The sequence below is a fragment of the Onychomys torridus genome, chromosome 9 (genome assembly GCF_903995425.1).
Source record: "Onychomys torridus chromosome 9, mOncTor1.1, whole genome shotgun sequence".
Classification (NCBI taxonomy): Eukaryota; Metazoa; Chordata; class Mammalia; order Rodentia; family Cricetidae; genus Onychomys; species Onychomys torridus.
In genome coordinates this window covers 43,755,539-43,781,476 of record NC_050451.1, presented here as the reverse complement: position 1 = coordinate 43,781,476, position 25,938 = coordinate 43,755,539, and the positions used below count along the sequence as shown (strand labels likewise).

The window sequence follows — 25,938 nt, the reverse complement described above, 5'->3', positions numbered from 1 at the left end:
AAGCCCTTTAAACCTACAAATGTCTGTTTCAGCTTAATTTGCTGAGAATCCTTCCCTTGGTCTTAAATATCTCAGGCTTAGAATGCAACAATTTCTGTCTGCAGTAGCAGAAGGCCCCATAACTATACTAGTACTGTAACTGCAAGTTTGACTTGTTGCTTACATTAGGCAGCACAGTCAGCAGATATTAATTAGTTTGTTCCTCACACATAGGAGGTGAGGATTCATCATTTGACTATCATTGATTATCTGGAGAAATCCGAGTTGCTAAATCAGAAAGTGTATAAAAGGCAGCTGCATCAAGGGTTTAAAAGCGATATTTATTAATTGAAAATAAATGTGTTGTAAGTTCTTGATTAAAAAACAAGTACTGAATAATCTGAAGTGAACTTGTTTTTACCTGCTACTCCTGGGAGGAGCATGAAAACACACTCCAAGAACAGTTCCATGTTTTGAAGAAACTCCGGTCACAAGATTCTTGTCTTATTTTCTTGGAATTTTCTCACAAGCACTCAGAATTTTCCTCACATGACTTCGTTCTTGGACCATGTTCCGACAGACATGCTATCATAGAGGAGGGATATCTCGTGGGGCCCCACCTCTAAGCAAAGAACTACAGGGAACTAATGACTGCTGAGTGAGGAAGAATTAGTTGTCCCCAGGGATAAGCCCCCAAACTGGTTATCCAATTCCAAGTCGTCTTTCCTGAGAGCATATACGTACAAGAACACTAAACAGACTAAACAGTTGTATTTATTTATTTATCTATGCATTTATATATATATATATATATATATATATATGTATATATATATATATATATACATATATATAATTAAAGAAAAAGAGGCCATGAATCTTAGAGGAAGCAAGGTAAGGTACAAGGAATGAATGGGAGAGAGGAAAGAGAAGGGGGAGATGATGTTATTGTGTCTTAATTTTAAAAATAGAAATATACATATTTAATTTTTTAAAAAGACATTTCACCTTTAACCTTTACAAAACAAAATATCAGCCTGTAAAACTGTCTCCCCTCCGCACTGTAGACAAATGAGGAGATTGCAGACAGTGGTAATCCATAGAAAGACATGACTTACATGTGCCTAACAGGCCTTGCCTTTGCTTTAAAGGTCTTTCCTCACACCGATCTGTCTTGTTTCCCATAATAGGAGCATGTGAATCTACAGTCCCAGATAATCTTAGCAATCTACTGTAGGGATCCCCTAATTCCCCTGGGTGTTCTCTGACATTAGACACACACATCACTAAACTTGTTTGCTTTTCTCATATCAATCTGTCTCTTTTAACAGGGAGTCTTAGCTAAAGAACACACAAAGGTTGGGAAGGAAATCATTTTTCCTCCTCTATACTTTTATGCAGTGTTTATCGTTAACTTTTCCCATTGTTTACTTAAACAACAGTAATAGTTTATCAATTTACACAGTCTCTTTGTCAGCTTGTTAAACCTCGCCTGTCCTTTTTACCCAGTCTTCCAGAGTAATACGCAGAAGCAGTCCAGTGCACTATCTGGTGGCCTGACTATATTTCTGACCCACTCTTGTGTATTTTTAATGATAGGATATCTGAAGACCAAAAGTTCCTCTTCTGGTGGGCTAGTCTAAACTAGTTCAACCTAAGAGAGCTGCCAGAATAGCCACTGAATGGCCTGCAACTTTCCCACAATCTGATTCCCATGCTAAGTGATACATCCACCACTGAGGTGACTGGAATACCAGACCATAAATGAGCTCCTGGTGGGGAAAGACTGGGGACATCTCAGAGATAGAGACAGACCAGACTATCAGACTGAGACATTTACATATGATCTTCAATATATTATCACCATCAGAGAAAGAATTCATGCATGAGACAAAGCCAAATATATCAAGCAAAGCTTGCTAATTTGTGAAAATGCACACTTAAGAGCCTGGGTTTCCCCCACTGCCCCAGAGAAGCTAGCTAACAAGGAAGACCCTAAGAGGGATGCATAGATCACCCAGCGAAGGAGAAATAGATGAAATCCACATGAGCAAACGGGGTGGGAGTAGTGGGTAATGGAGGGCAAGGGATGGGGGATGAGAACATAAGGGAACAGGAAGTTTGAGCTGGAACAGGGACAGTAGGAGAGCAAGGAAAGAGATACCATGATAAATGAAGACATCATGGGAACAGGGAGAAACAGGGTGCTTGGGAAGTTCCCAGGAATCCACAAGGATGACCCCACCTTAGACTACTAGCAGTAGTAGAGAGGGTACCTGAACTGGCCTACTCTGGTGATCAGATTAGTGAATACCCTAACTTTCATCATGGAGCCCTCATCCAGTGACTGATGGAAGCAGATGCAGAGATCTATGGCCAGGCTCCAGGCCGAGCTCCAGAAGTCCAGTCGATGAGAGAGAAGAGGGACTCTATGAGCAAGGGACATCAAGATCATGATAGAAAACATACAGATACAGCCAGCCAAACTAGTGGAAACTAAAAAACTTGTGGACTAGCAGCTGTGGAGCCCCCTTGGGACTGGACTAGGCCCTCTGGATAGGCGAGACAGTTATGTAGCTTGAACTGTTTAGGGGGCCCCCAGGTAGTAGGCTCAGGATCCATAGCTAGTGCATGAGCCAGCTTTTTGGAGCCCAGTGCCTATGGTGGAACACCTTGCACAGCCTTGGTGCAGGAGGGAGGGCTTGGACCTGCCTCAAGTGACTGCACCAGGCTCTGCTGACTCCCCATGGGAGACCTTGCCTTGGAGGAGGTGGGAATAGTAAGTGGGCTAGGGAGGAAGGCTGGGGGGCGGGAGGAGGGAGGAGAGGAGGATCTGTGGTTGGTGTGTAAAATGAATAGAAAATTTCTTAACAATTAAAAAAAAAAAAAGAGCGTGGGTTTCCTTAGTGGGCTTTTTTAGTGGGTTTACTAGCGACTCCAGGGGCTGTTGTATATGGTTACATAGGTTTTAAGATTGATGTATGGGTGGGGAGTCCAGAAGAAAAGGGTATCAGATCTCCTGAGCTAAAGCTATCCTACATGGGTCCCGGGAATTAAACTATCATCTGCAACAGTAGTACAAGCTCTTAATCCCTGAGCCATCACTCCAGGCCCTACACAGACCCTCAGTTTTTGACTAGGGTGATTTGACAGGAACAATATTATTTTTCGTGTCAGGACACAGCTAAGAATGTCATGGTGTCTGCAGTTGAGGCTGGTTTTTCCTTCTGTGCAAAGCCCAGTTGGATGGTGGTTGACCCAGTGTCTAGACATGTTTATAGGTTATGACTCTGTCTCTTTGCATTCCTCCTGGCTGCTCAGGTAGCCTAGAGCATGAGACTAGATAGACCAGGGACCTAGGGGAAAGCCAAATACTATTGTTCTGCTAAAGGAATATAACAACAAAATTACTCCCAATGACATTCTGGTATACCTCTATATCAGTGCCTTGCTCAGCCATCATCAGGGAAGCTTCCTCCTGCAGTAGATGGGAACAAATACAGAGACCCACAACTGGACAAAGTGCAGAGAGTAAGACCTTGGAACACTCAGTCTTAAATGGGATGTCTCTATCAAATCTCTCCCCTCAGGGACCAGGGAACCCAGTGAAAAAAAGGTGGAAAGAGTGTAAGAGCCAGAGCGGATGGAGGACACCAAGGAATCACAGGGCCTTCTAAACACAGTACTATTCACACACATAAGAACGCAGAGAGACGGTGGTGGTATGCACAGGGCCTGCATGGGTAGGGTTCCGGGACTGAGAGGGGAAGTGTACACAAGCCCCCATCTCTAACCTAGAAGCTATCTCTAATTGATAACTTCACAAAGGAAAAATTATTTTTCTCCAATGGAGTCTTAACTGATTATACAAACCCCTCTTAAGGGCAGGCCCCATGCCCACCAGTAGATGGCTGACACAATGAGCATTTTTGGAGGTTCTTTGTCTTTGTTGGGTTTTTTTTTTTAATCTTATAGGTTTTTTGCATATATATTATGGTTTCAGGTTTTGCATTTTTATGGAATTTCTGTGTAGGTAAATGTGTGTGTGTGTGTGTGTGTGTGTGTGTGTGTGTGTGTGTGCGCGCGCACCTATATATATTTCTTATGCTTTTTCTTTGGTTCTTTTTCTTCTGCTTGTTTATTTTATCATATTCCAGTTTGTCTGCTTTTGTTTTATCTTATTATCATTTTCTAGATTGTTTTCTAATGAGAGAGAAAGAAAGGGTGTGGATTTGGATGGGAGGTGGGGAGGGTCTGGGAGGAGCTAGGGGAGGGAAACGATAATCATAATAAATTGTATAAAAACCTATTTTCAATAAAAGAAAAACTAGAGGAAAAAAACACATGGGGCAGTAAAGTCCAAAGGTTCCTTGAAGGGTCATTTGGCCCATCCCTAGAAATTGTATATCCACAGGGTCCTGTGGTGGAAGTGGCAGTCTTGATCTCCAAATGTAGGTGGAGTTTTTTATTGAGATGGCTGGTCAGCTCTGTCCCACCAGCAGGCTCCCAAATAATCACACAGAGACTTATTATTAATTATAAATGCTCAGCCAATAGCTCAGGCTTCTTACTAACTAGCTCTTAGAACTTAAATTAACCCATACTTCTTATCTATGCTCTACCACATGGTGGTACCTTTTTTCAACTCGGCATGTTTCATCTGCTGTTTCCTGAGTCTGGCTGGTGACTCCACCTCCTTCTTCCTGGTGCTCTCTTTGTGTCCACAAGTCCCACCTCTACCTATCTAGCTATTGGCCATTTGGCCGTTTATTAAACTTATCAGAAGGCACCTTGGCAAAGACACATCTTCCCAGTGTACACAAAGATTATTCCACCAAAACCAAGGTTCCTTTGCATCACTGTTCTCTTGTCTTGATGAAGAGCATCTAGTGTCCTGTGCATGTCAAGTCCTTGTTGGCCTTTCAATGGGCCATGTTGTCACCGCTTGTCCTCCCCCCAAATGTCCTGCCTCCCCAGGCCTCAGCCAGGCTGAAATGTCCCACTTCTGAATGTTTGGGTCTCTTTAAATCCTAAGTTCCACTTTGGCTTGTTTCTCTCTTCTTACATTTTATCATAAGCAGTCAGGAGAAGTCATGCCACACCCCAGGAACTTTGTCTGGAGATGTCTTTTGCCAAATGTCCAAGTTCATTTCTCCTAAGTTCTGTCTTCCACGAGGCACTAGGACATGCATACGTTTCAACCAAATTCATTGCCATTTCAACACAGATAGTTTTTCCTCCAATTTAAAAAACAATGCTCTTCAATCATACCCGAGGTGGGAGACACTTATCCTGGGGGGACGTGAACAAACGTCTGTTCACCCCAGATAATGAACTGGCCACAGACTAAAGTACAGATGCCACCAAAGTCTAACTTGGTGAACCAGTGAGTCTTACTGGGGTTACTTATAGGAATATAAGTGAGAGGTTACTACAGAAGCAGACATGTCTCTAAGATAGCTGCACATTCGGGTCAAGCACATAGATAACGAAAGTGAGAATAAACAAATGAGATTAAAGACAACAGAAAGGCTTCACAGCAAAGGAAACAATCAAAAGAGCAACAAGACTATCTACCAGAAGAGGGGAAGGTGCTTAACATCCAGAGTGACAGTGGACGTCACATTGCCGGTGACATCATGGCCATCTTAGTAAGTCCCCACAATAGCAGAGTCACATGAGAACATGTTTCCTTACAATGTGTCCTTGTCCTCAAGTGATACGTGACTACACTTGAAAACTATGCTTCTGACAAGGAGTTAAAATCCAGAAAACAAAAATGGAAACTTTGAGGCAAAATCAACAAATAATCTTATTTAAGAATGGGCCAAAGCAGCCGGGTGGTGGTGGTGGCGGCGGTGGCGCACGCCTGTAATCCCAGCAGTCAAAAGGCAGAGGCAGGTGGATCTCTGTGAGTTTGAGGCCAGTCTGGTCTACAGAGTGAGTTCTAGGACAGCCAAGGCTACACAAAAAACATGTCTTGAAAAAGCAAAACCACTTGCCTTGGAGGAGGTGGGAATGGGGGTAGGCTGAAGGGGAAGGCTGGGGGCGGGAGGAGGGAGAAGAGGGGGATCTGTGGTTGGCGTGTAAAATGAGTAGAAAATTTCTTAATAATAATAATAATAATAATAAATCCTTCAAATAAGAAAAGGAAAAAGAAAAATTAAAACCAAAAACAAACAAGCAAACAAAAAAAGAGTGGGCCAATGCATGCATAGACCCACGCCAGATGAGGTAAGTCCCAGCATTGAGGGGCGTGGACTCAGGCTCCCGTCCCTCCTATCTCCACATGATGGCCATGCAAAGAAAAATTACTTTTCTCCCAATGGCATGCCACTGGGTAGACAAACCACACTTAAGGGAGCCCAGTGCCCAGTGGTAGATGACCAGCACAACACAAAACAAACTCGATGGTATTTTCATAGATTTTTTGTTGTTGTTGTTGTATGTGTGTGGGTGTGTGTGTTTCTGGTTTATTTTTCTCATCTGTTTGTTTTCTAAAGAGAAAGAGGAAGAAGGCCTGAGTCGGAAGTGTGTGAAGGTAGGGAGGCTGTGGGAGGAATGAATGAGAGGAAACTGTGATCAGAATATATTACATGAGAAAAATTATTTTCCCTTTTTTTATTATTAAGAAATTTTCTATTCATTTTACATACCAACCATAGATTCCCCTCTCCTCCTTCCTCCCACTTCCCAGCCTCCCCCACCCAGCCCACTCCCATTCCCACCTCCTCCAAGGCAAGGTCTCCCAGGGGGAGTCAGCAGAGCCTGGTACAGTCACTTGAGGCAGGTCCAAGCCCCTCTCCCCTGCACCAAGGCTGTATAAGGTGTCCCACCATAGATAGTCACTGGGCTCCAAAAAGCCCACTTATGCACCAGGGATGGATCCCGATCCCACTGCCTGGGGGCCCCCTAAACAGTTCAAGCTACACAATTGTCTCGCCTATCCAGAGGGCCTAGTCCAGTACCATGGGGGCTCCACAGCTATTGGTCCACAGTTCATGTGTTTATTTTCAATAAAAATATGAAATTAAATTTTTTAAAAAGAATGGGCCAAATACACCTTCATAGCCATTTCTCAAGCTATATCACTAGCCATTGGGAAAATACAAATCCGAACCCTGATGCACTGCCATCTCACTCTAGTTAGGATGGCTAGATCAAAAGACACGGGTAAGTGCTGGCAAGGATGTGGGGGGGGATATTATTGGTGGGATTTACTTAAGTATAGCCACTGTGGAGAAGTGTGTGGTGGTTCTCAAAGACAAAAACAGGAGCACTTACCACATCATCCAGTAATCCCACTATTGAGTATATAGCCAAAGAAAATAAAATCAGTACATTAAAGGACTGTTTGTACTTCCAAGCTTATTTCAGAACTACTCAGAAGAGCTAGGATATGTGAATCAACCTGTGTCCATGAATGGGTGAATGGATAAAGAAGATCACACACACTGTTTAGCTATGAACTATGAATTCCTGTCACAGGCAACATTGTGAGTGGAGCTAGAGGACATTTTATATTGGCTGACATAAACCCGATAGAAGAAGAGTCATACTATACAATTAACTCTGTGTACAATCTGAAATACTCTACCTCATAAAATCAGCAAGTAAAATAATGGTTGCCAGGGGCTAGAAAAGCTGGGGAGTGGAAAATGGGATTGTTTTGCCTGTGAGCATGAAGTCGGAGTTCAAGAGAAAGAATAGAATCCGTTACTGTTTTACTAGTGGGTAATAACAGCCAGTAATGCTGTATTGTGTGTTTCAAAAGAGCTGGAAGGAAGGATTTGGGACGTTTGACCACAATGAAATGATAAAATGTTTGAGGTGATGGATATCAATCATTTGGTGTTCTGTAACCATTTCTTCCCAACTGAAACACTTCCTGCTGGAGAGAGAAGGGAAATTCCTACAACTTACATGACTCAGGAAACTCAAAAATTACAATTTTCACAAGGCCTCTCCCTGAAACTAAACTGTAACAGTTGCTGAGGACAGGAGACTGAGCAGCCTGTGAGGTGGGCAAGGAGTTACAGGGATGCATCTGTGGACAGTCATCACCCATGTTGGAGTGGGCTCCAGTGATGCACCTGCCTTTGAGTCACCCAGACTCCCGTAAGGAAGCTCAGGAAACTGCTAGACTTGCGTGGAATCTGGAATCTCGTCTTCGTCAGCCTGAAACTGGTGCCGCCCATAGAGGGAACAGACCTTTGTTCCCATCTTCCCTGGAAGAGTCACACGGTGTCTTGATTTTATCAATACACGATGTAAATATGTAAAAAGAAAATCTCAAGATGATTTTTAAAGCCTTTACAAATGAGCAGCTGATGTTTAGTTAGCACCCAACAAGGTAAAGAGCCATTACCACACCTAGGCCAGAAGTCACAAGTAAAAAGCTATGGAGGGTATCACCTGACCAAAGTTCCCTTTGGTAGACAGAAGAACCCAGACAGCAAGTAGACAAGAAAGGAGCCTGGGAAATACATTCTCTGACCTCATTGCCTTGACTTCCAATCTGCCTCCAACTGACCAAACTCACCTGTAAGCCAGAGGTCAAAGGTCTTGAAGTATCCCTACAGACTGTCCCAAGGCACAGAGTCAAACACCAAGGAAAGGTAGTTCTGGAAGAGCAAATGGGAAGGCTCTAGCCTGATTTCTGTCTTCACAGGAAAGGAACGAAAGGAGAGATGGAGGGGATTTTAAAAAAACCGTTAGGGATGAGGGACAGTGGTAAGAAAAGGCAATAACCCAAGGAGGATGCTTCTGGCTCAAGAGGGCTGTGTGTTTCACTATACAAACAGGAGCATGTCCAGGAGGATCCAAACGAATTTATTCCAAATGAAAACTTTAAACACCGGCCTTCCTTCACCATTTTTAAGTAGGTGTTCCCTGTATGACCTGGACCCCAAGCACATGCTAAGGCTCTTCACCTGCTACTCCCCACCAAGCCCCTCTGCTTTCCAACTGAGGAACTCCATCCAGTCTCGAAGCCATGCTCTTTTCACAGTCTAGGGGAGAAGCCAGCTACTGTGATGTTCTCCCCGGTGATGTAGCTGGCATCTGAGGAGCACAGGAAAGACACAATGCCGGCACAGTCTTCTGGCTCCCCTAACCTGCAGGAAAGAGGAGATGAGGTCACAGGAAACTCTGAGCTCTGATCCCGGCTTCCGCAGTCGGGGAGGGGCACCTAGCATTTGCCAGCCTCAGTGGGAGGTGATGCTGTTGGACTCACACCCACCCTCCTGCCTCCAACCCAGGACTCCAGAAAGCAGAAGAAGCCAGGAGTGGGGGGGGGGGTGTCTTTTTCATCTTGAAATATAATTTTCCCTGAGACGAAGCACAGAACACCAAAGCCCCCAAGCCCTACCTACCGCTGCAGTCCGTAGATTTTATTCAACTCAGGCAGCATGTTCGGCAGTGTTTTCTCCTAGGGAGAGATTTTAGAGCCAGCGTTAGACAGAGGACTGGCAATATGGTGGAGTGAGGATAGCATCATGGCTGACCCACACCTCTGTGTGAGGATGGGATGAACACTAGTCTGCTTGAAGAAGACAGAGATCCTCATTCTTCTGCGGAAAAGTAAAGGGCTGCTGCCCAAAGCCTGACCCTGGAAGGGGACTCTCGCTATAAGTCCAGGTTCTGTGGGCCTCCATTCAGATGGAAGCCTGAAAAGGGACCAGTAGGCGGTGGGGAATTGGAAGGCGTCTGTCATTCTCACCCCCAGGCCAAAGTCAGTCTTGATAATTCCGGGCACTATGCAGTTCACTCTGATGCCTTTCGGAGCCAGCTCCACAGCCAGGGACTTGCAGAGGCCCAGCAGTGCCGTCTTGCTGGTGTTGTAGGCGCCCAGTTTCTGAGACGCAAAGAAGGGGACCGCAAATCAGTGCGGTAGGAAGGGATCCTTACTGGAACAGAGTTCACTTCCGGGCTGCAGACTACGAAGCTGTGCCTGACTCTAGCCTGAACACAGACCCTCCCCTTGCGCCTCACCACCCCACAGTAGTTTTCCAGCGGTCAGGGCCTGGTCTGTGTCACCAAGTTGCTATCAGGTGTACCCAAGCTTGACGCAGCGAATGCTGGCTATGCTGTTCTTTTGAAGTCAGCCAGGAAACTGGAATTAGGAGATACAGGGTCTTACCCTGGCAGGTACGCAAAGGAACATCACTTACAGGCAAATGGCAGATTTTTTGCCTCTTGAAGGCAAAATGAGATAATAATACCTGATCTGAAGCATTCATGGTGTATTCCTAACTTCTATTTATCTAAGATCAACAGTCAGCTCTCCCACATCCCTCCGCAAAGCCTCACAAGAAATCAAGGCGACTTACCCTCACCCACTTTACCAGAGGGTGCCATACTCACCGGCACTGGTAGATAAGCCGCTGTAGAGGATACCAGAACAACAGAGCTTCCCCTTGAGTGAAAGGGATTTGGAGTGAAATTAGAGATTCGTTCAATTAGAAGAGGCAGGAAACTGTGTTTTCACGCTAAGAGAAGAGCTCAGAGTTGCTGGTGAAAGCATTAGGCAATGATCTAGAACTCTGAGAAACGAGGCATCTAAAGTAGTGAACCTTAGTCACCACCACTCAGTAAATACAGTCAGCGTGGCAACCTCGAACAGGGTCCCCGAACTGAGTCAGCACTTCCAGAGGACAAAACTCAAGCGATGTCCATATGTTGTAGGGACCTCTCTGGTGTCGTAGATCACTAGGGAGTCCCAGGCTTGATCACCCCTGGGCAGCCACAGGATATACAGAAGGACCAGGCCATGTAGCAAGCAGGTCAGAGGTCAGCCCATGGTGCCTCTGACCAGGAGAGAAACAGGTGATATGGCCTACTAAGGAGGCCAAGAGTGGGGGAGTGAGAGATGGGAACCCCAGATTGCTTCCCTCTGGCCCTTCATCACCACAAAAGCAAGGTCCCTGTATTCCCTGAGATGAAAGACATAAGGGCCAGTGAAAGGTCCTTTGAGGATCGGGAAGGCAAGCCTTGATCTCGCCCCAGGAAATGATTCTCTATCAAAATGTCACATCCTTGGGGAAAACATCAGGTCTAGAAACAAAACTTGTCCCGAAAGACACACCTGCACACACACACACACACACACACACACCTACATACATCTTCAAATTCCTGGGCCTCTACCCAAGTGTTTCCTGTGGGTAAAAATTCATGCAATGACCACCACCTCCATGCACTCACCCCCTCTTCTCCATGTGTGGCAGCAACTGGCTTAGCAACAGAGCTGGAGACTTCACATTTACATCCAGAATCTAAAATCCCAAATAATACAAAGGTTGGACTGGGAGACAGACACCATTGTCTGGGGTCCATTGTCTGGGGTCCAGAACAGAAGCAAAGCTCCATGTGAGTATGGTGGGTAGCTGAGACACTGAGTCCTTTTTACTATGAGTGAAGGTGTCTTAGTTAGGGTTTTGTGGCTGTGCTGAAATACCATGACCAAAAAGCAAGTTGGGAGGAAAAGGTTTGTTTGGCGTACACTTCCATATCACTGTTCATCCCTGAAGGAAATCAGGACAGGAACTCAAACAGGGCAGGAACCTGGAGGCAGGAGCCGATGCAGAGACCATGGAGGGGTGCCGTTTACTAGCTTGCTCCCCATGACTTGCTCATCTTACTTCCTTATAGAACCCAGGACCACCAGCCCAGGGGTAGAAGCACCCATGATGGGCTGGGCCCTTGCCTGTCAATCACTAACTAAGAAAATGCCTCACAGCTGGATCTTATGGAGGTGTTTCCTCAACTGAGACTCCTCCCTCTGATGACTGTGGTTGGTGTGTCAAGCTAACATAAGAGCAGCCAGCACAGAGGGTCAGAGTTTGTCAGAGGGCACACATGCTTCTGAGGCCCCTGAGTATTACCATACTCGGCTCCCACACAACCTCCACTTCAGCCTCCCAAAGGCTGGGGAAGTATGGGGAAGAAGAGGAGAGGAATTTGGTTATTAGTGACTGACTGAAAGGGGGAGCATGGGCAAGAGAAAAGGAGTGTGTGCTCGGCACCTAGTCTACCTCAGGAAGTGTTTGGAACCGGGATGGTGGTGTTCGTGGTGTATTTATTGTTTCGGATACTATATTGGGTTAGGTTGAGCTAAGCTTTCATGCAGTGTTCGGGAGTCAAACCTGCACCATCTTTAGAAAGAAAAGAAAGAGCTGGAGAAGTCTGGATGTGGTTGAAGGGTGAGGTGGAGGAACCGGAAGGTGGATCAGGGAGGCCATGGAACATAAGAACCACAGAGGACAAAGTGGGATGAAGTCTACTGAGAGAAAATGGCAGGGTGGCCGAGGGAAGAAGACCCACAAGAAGGGAATGGCACACTCAGATCACAGGCCCATTCCCTGCCCCTAGGGACAGGAGGGGGTTCAGACTGATTAGTCGTGGGTGAGCTCATCAGGATAACAGGGACGGAGTCTGCAGAGGCAGTAGGAGCTCCCTGAGTGCCCAGTGGCTTCCAGCTGAGGCAGCAGAACTGGGGAAGAGCCCCATCTGTCAGCTGTGCCTGTGGCTCCTTGGGACAGCCAGACTGAAGGGTTCACAGAGGTGCCAATGAATCTAGGTTGTGACAGTTTCATAAACCTGAGCCTGAGGGTTTCTGCCATGACCAGACCCAGACATCTTTTTCTGGCATCTCAGGACTTAGTAGCAGTGATTGGCATGAGGAGAATTAACACAGGAGCTACAAGAACCTGGTAGAGGCTGGGCATGGCCAGCACCTGTTGAACTTAATTATGGGAAGCCTGACTCAGGTAAGCCCTGTGTCCATCCATCAAAGCCAATGTTGACGCAGCTCTATGGGAACTCAGGCATGGTACGTGCACATGCATTCATGCAATCATGAGTACATATAGGCACCGTGTAGAAAGGCACTCTCCTCACCTTGTCCCAGATCTGTTCACTGGCTCCCAGGGTGCTTCCTACCAAAGGATTGACTCCTGCCACACACACCAGGAAGTCAACACCCCCAGAGTGTTTCAGGGCCTGCAGAGGAGATGGCAGGGCATGCAGGTGAAGAACGGAGGAAAGAGTAACAATAGCCAAAGAAAACTGTTCTGTTTTGAATCTGACATGTCCCCCACAGGTTCATATTTTAATGTTTGTTCCCCAGCTACTGCACTGTTTGGGGAGGCTATGGACCTTTAGGAGGCAGAGCCGAGCTGGCAGAAGGTCACTGAGGGCAGTCCTTTGAAAGCTATACCTGGCCCACAGTATCTGCCACACCTTCTGCTTCTCCATCTACTGTGATGGGAACAGACTTGACCACATACTTCCACACCCATGCCTTCCCCAGCATGATGGATGGAAACCACAGACCAAAATAAAACTTTATTTAAGTTGTCTCTGTCAGGTATTGTGACCACAGAAACTTAAAGCAGTGACTGACTGGCCATCCTGGAGCTGTGCCAGGCCAGAGCCGGATCCTGACAGAGACTGAATGAAATGGTGTTTCTTCCCTCCATGGATGCATCTGGTTTCTGCCATGTAAGACATCTGGTTGGTCCCTGGATCCCACCTTCAGACCTTTGCTCCCAAGGGTCCTGCTTTCAGCTCTTCAATTTCCAGATGATTCCTTCTCTGCTCTCTTCTCTTGCCTAGAAGGATCCTCCTTTGTCTGCTACAACACCTGTCCATTCCATGTTCCTTCAGACCCCACCTCACAACTCACTTCTTCTGGGGTGGTCACAACAGGAGCTGATCCTAAAGCTCCTGTTCAGAGGCTAGTCTAACGGACAATCCATACAGTACATGTTGGGCCAGGGCTACACAGCTCAGACTTTATTGTGGACATAGTTTAAACTCTGACCCCTGTGCGGTTCTAGGCAAGCTCCTCAGTCATGCCAAACCACTGGCCATCTCTTTGATTAGTATGAGCAGCACAGCTGTTCCTTCCTGTCAGGAAATCTTTTAGTCACATCTTACTATCCTGAGAATGTGAGATTAGCTTCATTGCAGACCTGGAGACCTCAGCCCCCTCATGCCAGGGTTAGATCAGTGTCTTTCCATCTGTCCCAGCCTATGGCTCCTTACTGTGGCCACAAGGTGCTGGCGGTCCTCAGCCTTCCCCACATGGCACACAGTGCCCGTCACACTCAGCCCCTCCTCCTTCAATATTGCCACAGCTTGGTCCACATTATGTTGCTTCCGGCTGCTGATGACCACATGCGCCCCATCCTGGGCTAGACGCCGGGCGATGGCAAAGCCAATCCTGTGAGCAGAAGAGGAGATGCTCATGATGGTTTCAGCCCTCTCTGTCTTGTTCCCAGGCAGACCCTGATGACCATGTCAATTGTTTCCCTGAGGTTGCCCAAGGGTGGCTTCAAAGTCTCCCGTAGCAGGCAAGAGAAATCATTGAGTACCTACCACATTCCAGTCCTTCATGGTCTACTCATTCATTCCCATAGCTTCATCCATGATAATTATACTATATAGTTGAATATATTTTCATAATTTTATTAAAAGGGGCTTTGAAAAGGCTGCAACATCAGAAGAGTTTTGGCCTTGTTGGGTATCCAGCCTAAATTGTAGACTTCTTAACTAGTCAATGTTGTTACCTTTTCCCAGCCTCAGGGGTCTGGCATGCATTATACTCTTTCTAAAGCTAATGCCTTCCCTCTGGACTGCAGCTGTGAAACTTTTCTACAGGAGGATGTGCTATCCTCTAGATCTCCCAATGCTGAGGGGGTCTGAAGACTCTTGACTGGTACTGGCCAAGCAGCTACGATCAAGGAAGAGAAAGAGGCATGTGCCTGGTGTCTTGTCAAAACTATCTGGGTAGCTGAGAATTTTTTTGTTTTGTTTTTGTTTTTGAAGGTCTCTCCTTCTGACGATGGTAAGGACTCATTATAAATGCATATCATTATGGGAGCCAGAGGACAGCTGGAACCAGGGAAATGTGGGAAGCCATGTGAGGGCACCCAGACCACTCTGAGCTAGTGGTGAGACATTGCCCTACACATCCCTAGTGCTATATGCAATATGCAGTCAATGAGACCTCCAAGTCCACAGCACAATAGATGTCAGACTGTTTTCTGTTAGCAGGGGACTCAAAATCAGTGGCCATGTGGGTATGAAAGATAAGGAAGCAGAGATGCTATTCTGGTGGTGAAATGTTAATCAGGGATTGTCCCACGAACATGGTAAGAGACTACCTTCGGACTCTGCCCTGTTGTCTAGGAGTAGCTGGTTTTGTAGCTACAAATCTTCATGGAGCTCAGAAACCAGATATTTTAGGGAGAAATGTTGAGATACAGAGGGAAACAGCAGAGCTGTGTGATGGGTGGGGGAAAGGCAAGGATATGTGAGATGTGTGTATCTGTGGGGACCATGGCAACATCTCCCAGTAATGAGCCTGCCAGGGACTTCCATTCACTCACCCTTTTGTAGAGCCAGTGACCACAGCCACTTTATCAGCCAGGGTAAGTTTCTCATCTGCTTTTTTGCTGAACATTCTTGCTGAGAGAGGGACTGGTGCACACCGATGGCCCCTAAAGACCTGTGGGATAGACCTGAACATGGCAGCCATTGGAGAGAGACCTGTGAAGACAGTCATAATTATGGAACACATTAGGACTTGTGGTCTCCTGAGTCCTCCATGAAGTCTCTGACAGATGTTCCTCTGTCCTCCAAACTTTCCAGAAAATACAGAACCCTTTTGTGGGATAATCCTTTTGTATACTGTGAAGATATATCTCTGCCTAAGGAACCTTCTGATTGGTTTAATAAAGAGCTCAATGGCCAATAGCTAGGCGGGACTTTCAGAGAGAAAGGGGAACTCAAGAAGAATCTGAGGTGCATGGGATTAAGCCAGTGAGCACAGAGGGAATTATACATACAGTATGGAAGAGAGGTAACAAGTCGTGTGGCAAAACATAGATTAATATAAACAGGTTAATTTAAGTTATAAGAGCTAGTTGGGAACAAGCCTAAGCTAAGGCCAAGCATTCATAATTAATAAGAAGTCTCCAAGTCATTATTTGGGAACTGGTGGTCCAAAGAAAGACCAACTACAGAACCCTTCATGCCCATTCTATAACCTAGGCTCTAGACAGGCTTTCCCATAGTGAACCACCAGCACATTATGTAGCCAGGCATGGTGCTGGGCCCCAGGTAGATGCCTAAGAGATAGTTACCTGACCTGTTCCCAAATCTTCAATAAGGAAAGTCACTTACAGTATATTTCTTCTTACATACATCCTTTATCTGAACACTGAACTTTTTATTTCCTTTGGGGGATCGAAAGAGCCTTAATAAAAATTAAGCATGTGCTCTGGCTCTTTCCCAGGCCCTTAAGCACTGAGCTTATTTCTTCCCAGCATCTTCAGTTTCCAACCAGTTCCTTACCTGTTGAAGTCTTCTCTTTCCCCAGGTCCCTTCCCAAAGCAACAGCAATAACCCCTTTGTCAGAGATAGCAAACTTATCGGCTCATCTGATAAGCAAGTTGCTTCTCTCAACACAGGACTCCCATTCAACTCTACATGAAGCCTAGCCATCCTCTCCTTTCCCATTCAACTCTGTGAATCCTCGCTGTCCTCTCTTCCTGTTCTGAACACTTCACCAGACCTCTTTCCTCACCTCCTCCTGACTCAAGTTCATACCTCCCAGACTTGTCTGCCCAAAAAGCCCATGTCACCTTGTCATTTTAGCTGTATCAGCAATACTTCATCTCTGAAATCACCTCTCAACCCATATCTTTCATCTCCAACCCTGCCTCACCATGCCTAATCTTCATTATCAGTTTAGTTGGATTGAGAAGTGCCTCTGGTATCTGGGATCTCACCTTCGGATATATCTATGAAGATGTTTCCAGAGAGGATCACCAGGAGGGAGGTGTCCTGGATGAGATCTGAGCAAATAGAAAAAGAGAGAGTCAGATGAGTGCCAATGTTTGTCTCTCTGCTTTCCCGTGAGCTGACTAGATGTCTCCCAGCCCCTGCCAGGCCTCTCCGACATGATGAACTGTACCCCTTCTTAAGCCATGAGCTAAAAGGAATCCTTACTCCAGCACACAGCTTCTGTCTCATATTTTCTCACATCATGGAGTGCCACCTGGTAAGAAGAAACAATCATTCTCTAGACTGGCTACCCTCAGAAGCATACTTCAAGGCAAGTAGTTGTTTGGGAAGTAGTCTTGGGAAGCAATGTTAAAACTGGAGTGGAGTAGACAAGATGAAAGAGAAAATAACCTAAGGAAGTTGCATGATCCTGCACATGTAGTAGACCTCTGTGGTCTACTACAGTGCAGCTCTGCTGAGGCCCCCTGAGCCACTGATTCAGATGTCAGTGAAAATCCACGGAAACAGATGACTTAGGTTGGACAACGTCAGCAATGCTGCCTTCGGGACTTTGGGGTTTTAACAGTGCAAGTTGCCTTCCAGCAAACTCATGAGTCCTGTGCAGACCAGCAGAGGTCACCTTCATGGTCTGTTTACAGCACCTGTCAGTCAGTGGCTGGAGTCCACCCTGAGCAGTGAAGGCTTGGAGACACAATGCAGGTTCTTGACACACACAGCAACAAAAACCAAGAAATTTGTAATTTATTAATATAAGGATTATAATAACTGAAGATTAATGCCCAGGGCTGGACGAGAAATAAAGGGCCCTTAGGGGAAGTGAGGAGGAGCTTGAGGCTAGATCAGCCTATGTTAGGAAATAGGACTGAAGAGTTCTCCAGGTACAAGGGCTGGGTACTGAGAGATCACTGACACAGTAGAGCTTAGGTTTGGGGGAAATGATGTGGGACACCATGGAATTTAGGGATTTTTCTTAGGACAAAAGGAAGTTCCTAAACCAGGCGGTGGTGGTGCACCAACACCTTTAATCCAACACTCAGGAGGCAGAGTCAGGCGGATCTCTGTGAGTTCAAGGTCAGTCTGGTCTACAGAACTAGTTCCAGGACAGCCAAGGCTATTACATAGTGAAACCTTGTCTGGAAACAACCCTTTTCCCTCAAAAGAAAGTTCCTGAAGAGTTTTACAAATTGATAATTTTAATGTGAATAAATGATGGCATAAATGTTCCCTCTGGGCTCTGGTAACTAAAAATCCTAATCATTCAGAAAGGACCAAGGAAACGCCATGACAGGCTGCTCAGTCTTCTCTCAGAGATCAGGCCTCAATTTCAGTTTCCTGAGACTTTAACAGGCAGTTTCTGGGAGGGCCATGAACAAAAGACATAGTCCTTGCAGTAGCTCCCTTTCTGCACATACTCTGACTGCTCAAGGTTCAGTCAGTTGTTTACTGTCTGGGACCCCACCCCCACCAACTTAAAGCTATGTGCATGAGTCAAGGGCAGAGCCTGGGCCACAGAGGAGCCCCCACAGCCAGGATGAGCTAGGCCTGCCCAAAAATGGTAACTGTGACCCTCAACTAACTCTAGCTAATTAAAAATTACTAACATGATTGCCACTCACATAAACCAATCCTAATTCTGTTTCTATGAAGTCTATAGACCCCAAGCCCCCCTTGCTTTAAAAACCCTGCCCCATTGCTACTCAGGACCTCTCCTGCTATGCTGCTGCTCAGACAGATGGAGAATCCCGAGTTAACTTGTAACAATACAAAGACTCTTTGCTTTTGCGTCGGATTTGGTCTCTTGGTGGTCTTTGAGGGACTGGATACAACAGTTCCTCATATATCTAATCATCATCTTGACTTAGTTCTTACCCTGCTTTCCCACTGGTCTCCCAGTCTTCGAATACATATTAAGGACATGCACAAACCATGGCTTAGTAGATAAAGCTAACCTAACCTTTCTAAAGAACAGGTCATTAAGTCTCTAAAACTAGACAGGGTCACATCTATGCTCAACAAAAAGGCTTTAAGCCACCAAGCACCTTTTATCAAAATCTTTGCATTTCAAAGCAAGTTTAATCTTGTTTATCTCAAGGAGTGTTATGGAACAATTTTGGGGTATCACTATCTTGGAGATAAAAACCTTTAAAGAGAAGATCGAGTTGAAATAATGTTGTAGTGGATGCTGATCCAATCTGACTGGATTCCTTGGAAGAATGGGGTTTAGTTACACCCAAAGGATGATAGAGATGTGTCTACACAGAGAGTAGGCCACATGAAGACAGTGACTAGGTGCCCATCCGCAAGCCTTGGAGAGATGTCAGGAGAAACTAACCCTGCCAACACTGTGATTATGGATTTACAGGTTTTCTATGGTTTACGCCACCTGGCCTTGTCACAGAATCCTGGTAAACTAATGTAAAAATGAAAGAAAAAAAAACTCAATGATTTTCTGTTATACCTCATATCCCTCAACTTTCCTTTGACCAGAAAAGGCACACTAAGAGCTTATGACCTTCCAGAAAATAGTCAATAGGAAAACAAAAACAAAAAAACCACGAGAGGTTAGAAATTCTGTTCAATGGTAGAGCTCTTGGCAGCAAATGCAAGGCCCTGACTCCCCTCTCCAGCACAACACGGGAAAGAAACAAAAGAAATGAACCCACCAGCCTCAGATCCACAGATGCCGGAGCACAAAGGTGTAGATAAAGCAAATGAAACAGATGGAGCCCCCCTGTGCAGTCATAGCATCTGAAGGAAATGGGGGTCATGCAAAAAACCAACCAAACCGCCATGCCTGCAGTTTCATGCTCTGTCCCTGACCTGCCAAGAGTCACCACATAGCAAATCATGTGTGCCCATTTTGGGTCCAGAAAATTTCACCATTGCCATCTCTCTGCCTCCCAAAGAAAATGATGGAAAGGAACATCTGTCTGGCTTGCAGCTTCAAACTGTATCTCACATTTGTAGTCCCAGTCAATGCTTGACAAATGCCAGCACAGACACTGAGAGCCCGGGCTGCTCAGTGAGGGAATGCTCATCTACGGACACAGGCCCTGAGTCCGTTCTCAGCACTGGGGAGGGCAGGGGAGGGGAGACAGAGAGAAGGGAAGTGGAGTGGAGGGGAGGACAGGAGAAGAGATAAGAGGGGAGGGGAGGAAATGACAGGAGAGACAAGGAGAGGAGGGGAGAGGAGGGAAGGAGAATGGAGGGGAGAGGAGGGGAGGGGAGGGAGGGGAAGGGAAGGGGAAGGGGAGGGGAGGGAGGGGGAGGGGAGGGGAGGGGAGGGGAGGGGGGAGGGGAAGGGAGGAGAGGGGAAGGAAGAAGGAGTGAGGAGGAGGGAGAGGAAGGAAGGGGAGAGGAGAGGAGAGGAGAGGAGGGGAGGGCAGGTGAGGGAGAACCAAATAAGCAGTGATGCTATCAAAGTGACCCGTCAAATCAGTACTCCCGTCTTCTCCTCGCCACAGACCACTAGATGAAAAATATAAGAAAAGGAAATGCAGGGCTCAGCAGTTAAGAGCACTGGCTGCTCTCCCAGAGGACCAGGGTTCAATTCCCAGCACCCACATGGCAGCTCACAACAGTCTGTAGCTCCAGTTCTGGAGGATCCAACACCCTTGCACAGACATACATGCAGGCAAAACACCAATGCACATACAATAGATAAACCTTTTTTAAAACTTCAACAACATGATAAAAAGAGGGCTCATAGGAATCACAAGCAGGGGCTGGAGAGATGGCTCAGCTCTCAAGAGCACTCAGCTCTTCTTCCAGAGACCTGAGTAGGGTCCCTGGCACCCACATCGGGCAGGGCCTGATACCCTCTGCTGGCCTCCGAGGGCACCTGCGCTCATACCCACATTCAGACACATGAATACACAAATTTTTTCATCTTTTTAAGACTCATCAGAAAAAATTAAAAGCTAAAAAAATTTCTCAGCTCAAGTGCCTTCAAGGGCTGCAGTGGTAATGTGGGGGCTGCTGTAGCCAGTCTGGGGCCGTGGACATGAGAAGTAGGGGTGTCCTGGACTATTGTCAAAACAGGACTTTGGGAGAAAAATCAAGCAAAACCCACTGTTAAATGAACAGGGCCTGCAAGCGGGCTCAGTGAATAATGATGTTGTGAGCCACCAAGCCCGACAACCTGAGCTGGGCCCCAGAAACATACGGAAGGAGAACACTGATGTGTGCACACACATGAATGAATAAGTGTAAGAACTCCACAGATCATGTGCCGGAGGGCATGATCAAAGCAATCCACCGAGAGCGAAGTGGCCTTTAAACGTTCCAGAAAGGAAATTACTGACAGTGGTGAGAGAATCTTTTCATTCAACAAGTTAATAAAAGACAAATACTAATAAAATCAGAATGGGAGAGTCAAAAGCAGAGATTAAAATCTGAAATAGCTAGTTATGGAGACATGGACCTGTCATCCCAAAACGTGGGAGACTGAGACAGAATTGTGAGTTTCAGGCTAGCCTGGCTACATGGTGATCCCTGGCTCTACTCCAACTCCATCCCCAAAAAAGGAGAAGGAAGAAGAGGAGGGAGAGAAGGAGGCACAACAGCTGCCATTTTTAAATGCCTGGTTACTTCTTGGAGACATGGCTGATCCGAGGTCTGGAAACAGAAAAATTCTAAAATAAGCTTGGGGTGCCTTGTAGTGCCAGAATATTAATGACCACTTAAGTAGATAGATAGATAGATAGATAGATAGATAGATAGATAGATAGATAGACAGATAGATAAGTGGATTAATGAATAAATAAATAAATGGGAGCAAACAGATCAATGAAGCAAAGACACACATGTTTAAAAACCAAAAGGGTGGAGATGTGGTGAAGGGCACAGGGGACCAGCTGGAAGAGCTGTAGATGGTCAAAACTCACGACCTGGGTAAGAGAGGAAAGGAGGGCAGGCTGGCTCTTAACTAAAGAACATGTGCATACGTGTGTTCTTGACTCCATTAGTAACAGTGAGACTCGGTTTAGAACACTAAAAAGGCATGGTGGTGCACACCTATAATCCCAACGCTTAGGAAGATCTTGAGCTCAAGGCTGCCTCCCACTATACAGCAAATACTAGGCCAGCCTTCACTCCCTGAGACCCTGTCTCAGTAGATGGGTGGGTGGGCAGAATGGTAGAGAAGATGCAAGTCTTTACAAAGGAATGCTCCATGCAATTGCTTTTTCTTGTAAAAACATGGGCTGGACTTGGAGGCCTATCTCCAAAGAGCATTCAGAGAAAAAACGATAAAATAGCTTTGCACTGGAGAAATGTGGCCAACACTTCCAAGTGATTACGCTGACATCATGTACCCCCTGACATAAGAGGGCACTTCCACTCCCACATCTACCCCTAAACCCAACAGTCCAATCCTGAAGACCTCAAACAAACTCTGACTGAAGGATGTTCTTTAACACCAAAACTCTTCCAAGCTGTGAACAGATGAGTGAGAAATGACAGCCTAAGAGAATGTCTCAGAAGGAGGAAATAAGGAGATATGAGGATTAAACACAGGGTGGCATCATGAACTGAGTCCTAGGTACGATGACCGAGTCTTAGGCACGATGAGGACATTATCAGAAAAAGAAAATCTGTAAAATGGAAACAAAATTCATAGCTAGCTGCAGCACCCACATCAACTCCTAGCTTTGGTTTGTTTGTATAAGATACCAACTGTAGGCAGTGAGGTGGAGGCAGGAGCCCTTTGTATTGCCTTGGCTAGCTTTCTTTTCTGTGAATTTATTACCATTCCAAAATAAACAGAGTTGCTTTTTTTTCTGAGCAATTACATATACCTCAGAAAATTTTCAAAAGCAATTTTTTGAACATTGAACATAGAATCATTTGACAATGATTATTAAAGTTGTGAAGTCAGTTCTGTTACTAAACTTTCACAATTTTAAATGAGCTGTACAGAAGAGCCATGTGGTGCTCTTGTTAGAAATGTCTGGGAGGGGGGGTCCTGGGAGCCAAAGTATTTTAGCAAGACAAAAGGCTTCGCTTCTGCTGTAGAGCACATAGGGAAGGGCCCTGTGCCTCCCTGACTGGTCAGCACCAGGCCCCACATGCTTATTGTAACACAGAAGGGCGCAGTAAGCAAGTACAGCTCCCCAAAACAAGGTGCAGCCATGAGTGTGCATCGATGTTGAGAAGTGCTGGCTCTGGAGGAATTTGGATTTCTGCCAAGTGGCTTCTTTACAGTTCTTTTTAATGGAGCTCAGTCTCATTTAACCCTCTATCTACACTTCCTACACTTGTTTGCAAGTTGGAGTATTATTAAATTTTCTGACATAATATGCTACACTTTCATAGTGGGGCCCATAGCAACTTCTGAGACATCAGGATTCCCAGGAGAATTCAAGAGACTCTTCCAGGCCCATATAGGGGCCCTACTGTGCTCTCACACCCTGTGGTCCTCCTCCTAGTGGGAGCAAAGTCCTGGGCTCTGTGAAGGAAGCAGCTCAGCCCACTACAGCAAAGAATCCAGGTTCAGTCTTTTACATCCTGGTACAAGTGAAACAAGATTATCCAGTCCCCCAAGAAAAATAAGTGCAGCCTTAAGACGTCCCCTCTCCATGGCCTCACACTTCCGGTGATGCCCAGTGCAGTTACTGACTGCTGGATTCCCTTAAAGCCAACTCTCACCCTTCAGCACGGGACCTGTTCTAAGAAGAAATTTGTGTGTCCTGGAAGCCTCTGATTTCCCTAAACTCTACGACTCTCCATTCCCAAGGGAGACTCCTGGAAGAATATGGTATGCCTACCTGGGGCCAGTGGACTCAGGCACTCAGATTCCTGGAGAAGTGTCTGGGGCTGTGACAGTCACAAGAAGCCTGCTATATAGGGTTCCATCCCATCCTCTCTGGCTTCTCAGCCACCACCCTTAAGCTCACCCTGTCCATTTTCCATCACTCTCCTAAACCTTTTTGATGATTCATGACTCATGTCACAGCACGTTGCACCCTTTCAGCTACCTGTAGTATCTCTAAGGAAGCCCATTAGGCACACCCCACCTATCATCCCAGCTGGGTTCCTAGTAACCAAAGGCCCTGAGGAAGACTGCTTTATTCCTAGAAAAGACTATTGCAGTAAGAGAGAGGACCCAGAGAAGTAAGTTAGGTTATATGTTGGTGTACATCTACTAAATAAATACATATCCATATAATAAATACATGTACATATAAATATTTATTTTTATATACATAAGTGTACACCACACAGAAAAGGGGAGATGGATATATAAGCACCTCCTGTGGCCAAGAAAGCCTGAATGAAGGGAGCTGTCACAGAATGAAATCCTGGAGAGCTGCAGCCAATGGGAAATATTTCAGCAGATTTTTATCAAATTCACCCCCATTCTAGAAATTTTTTTTTTATCAGATTCGCTCCATTCTAACCCAACAACTTGACTCCTATGGAGGAATGTTTGTCATAGATCCTGAGATGTTTCTGCCAGTGGCAAATCCCTCCTTCTGACATCTGTAGACATTGCTCATTCTCTGCAGGCTCCCTAAGACCCCGGGTGCTGTTGTGCAACATTTAGGTCAGAAACACTGACAAACTGAAAGGCTGTCACGTCCCAGTCGGTTTCATGAGTTTTAGACATGTGTTTATCTCTCCTCTGAAAGTGATGTCATCCCTGCACCTGCCATCCACCAAGTCTGTTGGGAAACATTTCAAATACACAGAACAGAGATGGGTGGTAAAGCTGCCAGTCATGTTTGACAAGTGCTGAGATTTCTTCTGTTTTCTCCAACTTCCATTTAAAAAAAAAAAAAAAGGCATTAAAACTTGAACAGAAGTTCTTTTGCACCTCTTCCAGACCCCATTCCCTTCTCCCTTCTTTCCCATCATCCTGAAGTTACCTCCATCCTTCTGCATGCACCAATATGGGGAAATAAGGACATTTCTCTTGCTGTTGTACTTGATTGACACCCATGGTATTATCACAGTAGACATACGAAACTTCCTAGTTCTCTGCAACGTTATGACTTGGGTATTGAACTCAGACTACTTGTAGCTTCTCTGACTTATTCATAAATAATTGTACAGACATAAAATTAACTTGTTCTTCCTGTTGATGAACAATTACATTGTTTGGATTTTGATCAATTATTAAAAAGAAAAAATATTACCATAATCATCCTGTGAATTTCTTCTTACCCCAGACATGAGCTTCTCCCCAGAGACCATCACATCTGGAAAGAGGTAGTTAAGTCCAAGGGCACATGGGTCACCAACTTAGTTTTCCAAAACTTGTGTGGGCACTGCTGTTCCTCCCCATAGTTCCTACTGCTCACTTGGACACTTTGTTTTTAATTACTTTGGTAGACATGAAGAATCATATTTTATTTTACACTTTCCTGACTACCAGTGAAGTTGATCTCTATGTGTCTGAGGCCCGTTCAGGCTTCCTCTCCTATGGACTGCCTGTTCTTTCTGTCACTGGGTTGAATGACTGTTTCCTTTTTTACTTTCAGGGTACTTGCACACCCTATACACTCTTGTTGGTAGTCTTCATTCAATTCACCTACTTCTTGCCAGACCCCCAACCTCCTCCCTCGAACCCCCCCCATCGCTGTCATCCATGAAGATTTTAGCACCTGCTTCATTGTCTCTTTCTAATGCTGTCAATGTTCTCATTTAGCTGTCCCAGTATCTGCCTTAGTCAGGGTTACTACTGCTGTGTCCAAACACCATGGCCAAAGCAACTTGGGGAGGAATGGGTTTACTTGGTTTACATTTTCATATCACTGTTCATCATCAAAGAAAGTCAGGACAGGAACTCCAGCAGGGCAGGAACCTGGAGGCAGGAGCTAATGCAGAGGCCGTGGAGGAGTGCTGCTTACTGGCTTACTCCTCATGGCTTGCTCAGCCTACTTCCTTATAGAACCCAGGACCACCAGACGAAGGATGGTACTACCCACAATGGGCTGGGCACTCCCCACTGATCACTAATTATGAAAATGCCCTACAGATTTGCCTATAGCAAATGGGAGCATTTTCTCAGTTGGGGCTCCTTCCTCTTCTGATGACTAGCCTGCGTCAGGTTGACATAAAGACAGCCAGTGAAGCATCCAAGAGCACGATCTTAGTCCCTCAGCTCCCTCATGTCTAGTGACCCTATCTTTCCGGCCCCCA

The 25,938-nt window shown here is 45.8% G+C and overlaps 1 protein-coding gene across 1 annotated transcript; it reads right to left on the bottom strand.

Moving 5' to 3' along the window:
• Positions 1-8,983: 8,983 nt before the first annotated feature.
• LOC118591503 (dehydrogenase/reductase SDR family member 2, mitochondrial-like) lies at positions 8,984-15,523 on the bottom strand. The gene is made up of 8 exons (XM_036199877.1): positions 15,375-15,523; positions 14,029-14,206; positions 12,880-12,981; positions 11,185-11,255; positions 10,345-10,396; positions 9,701-9,835; positions 9,354-9,409; positions 8,984-9,095 (listed from the first exon to the last, which is right to left on the bottom strand). The coding sequence occupies exons 1-8, from the start codon at positions 15,521-15,523 to the stop codon at positions 8,984-8,986; spliced, it is 855 nt and encodes a 284-aa protein (XP_036055770.1).
• Positions 15,524-25,938: the final 10,415 nt, after the last annotated feature.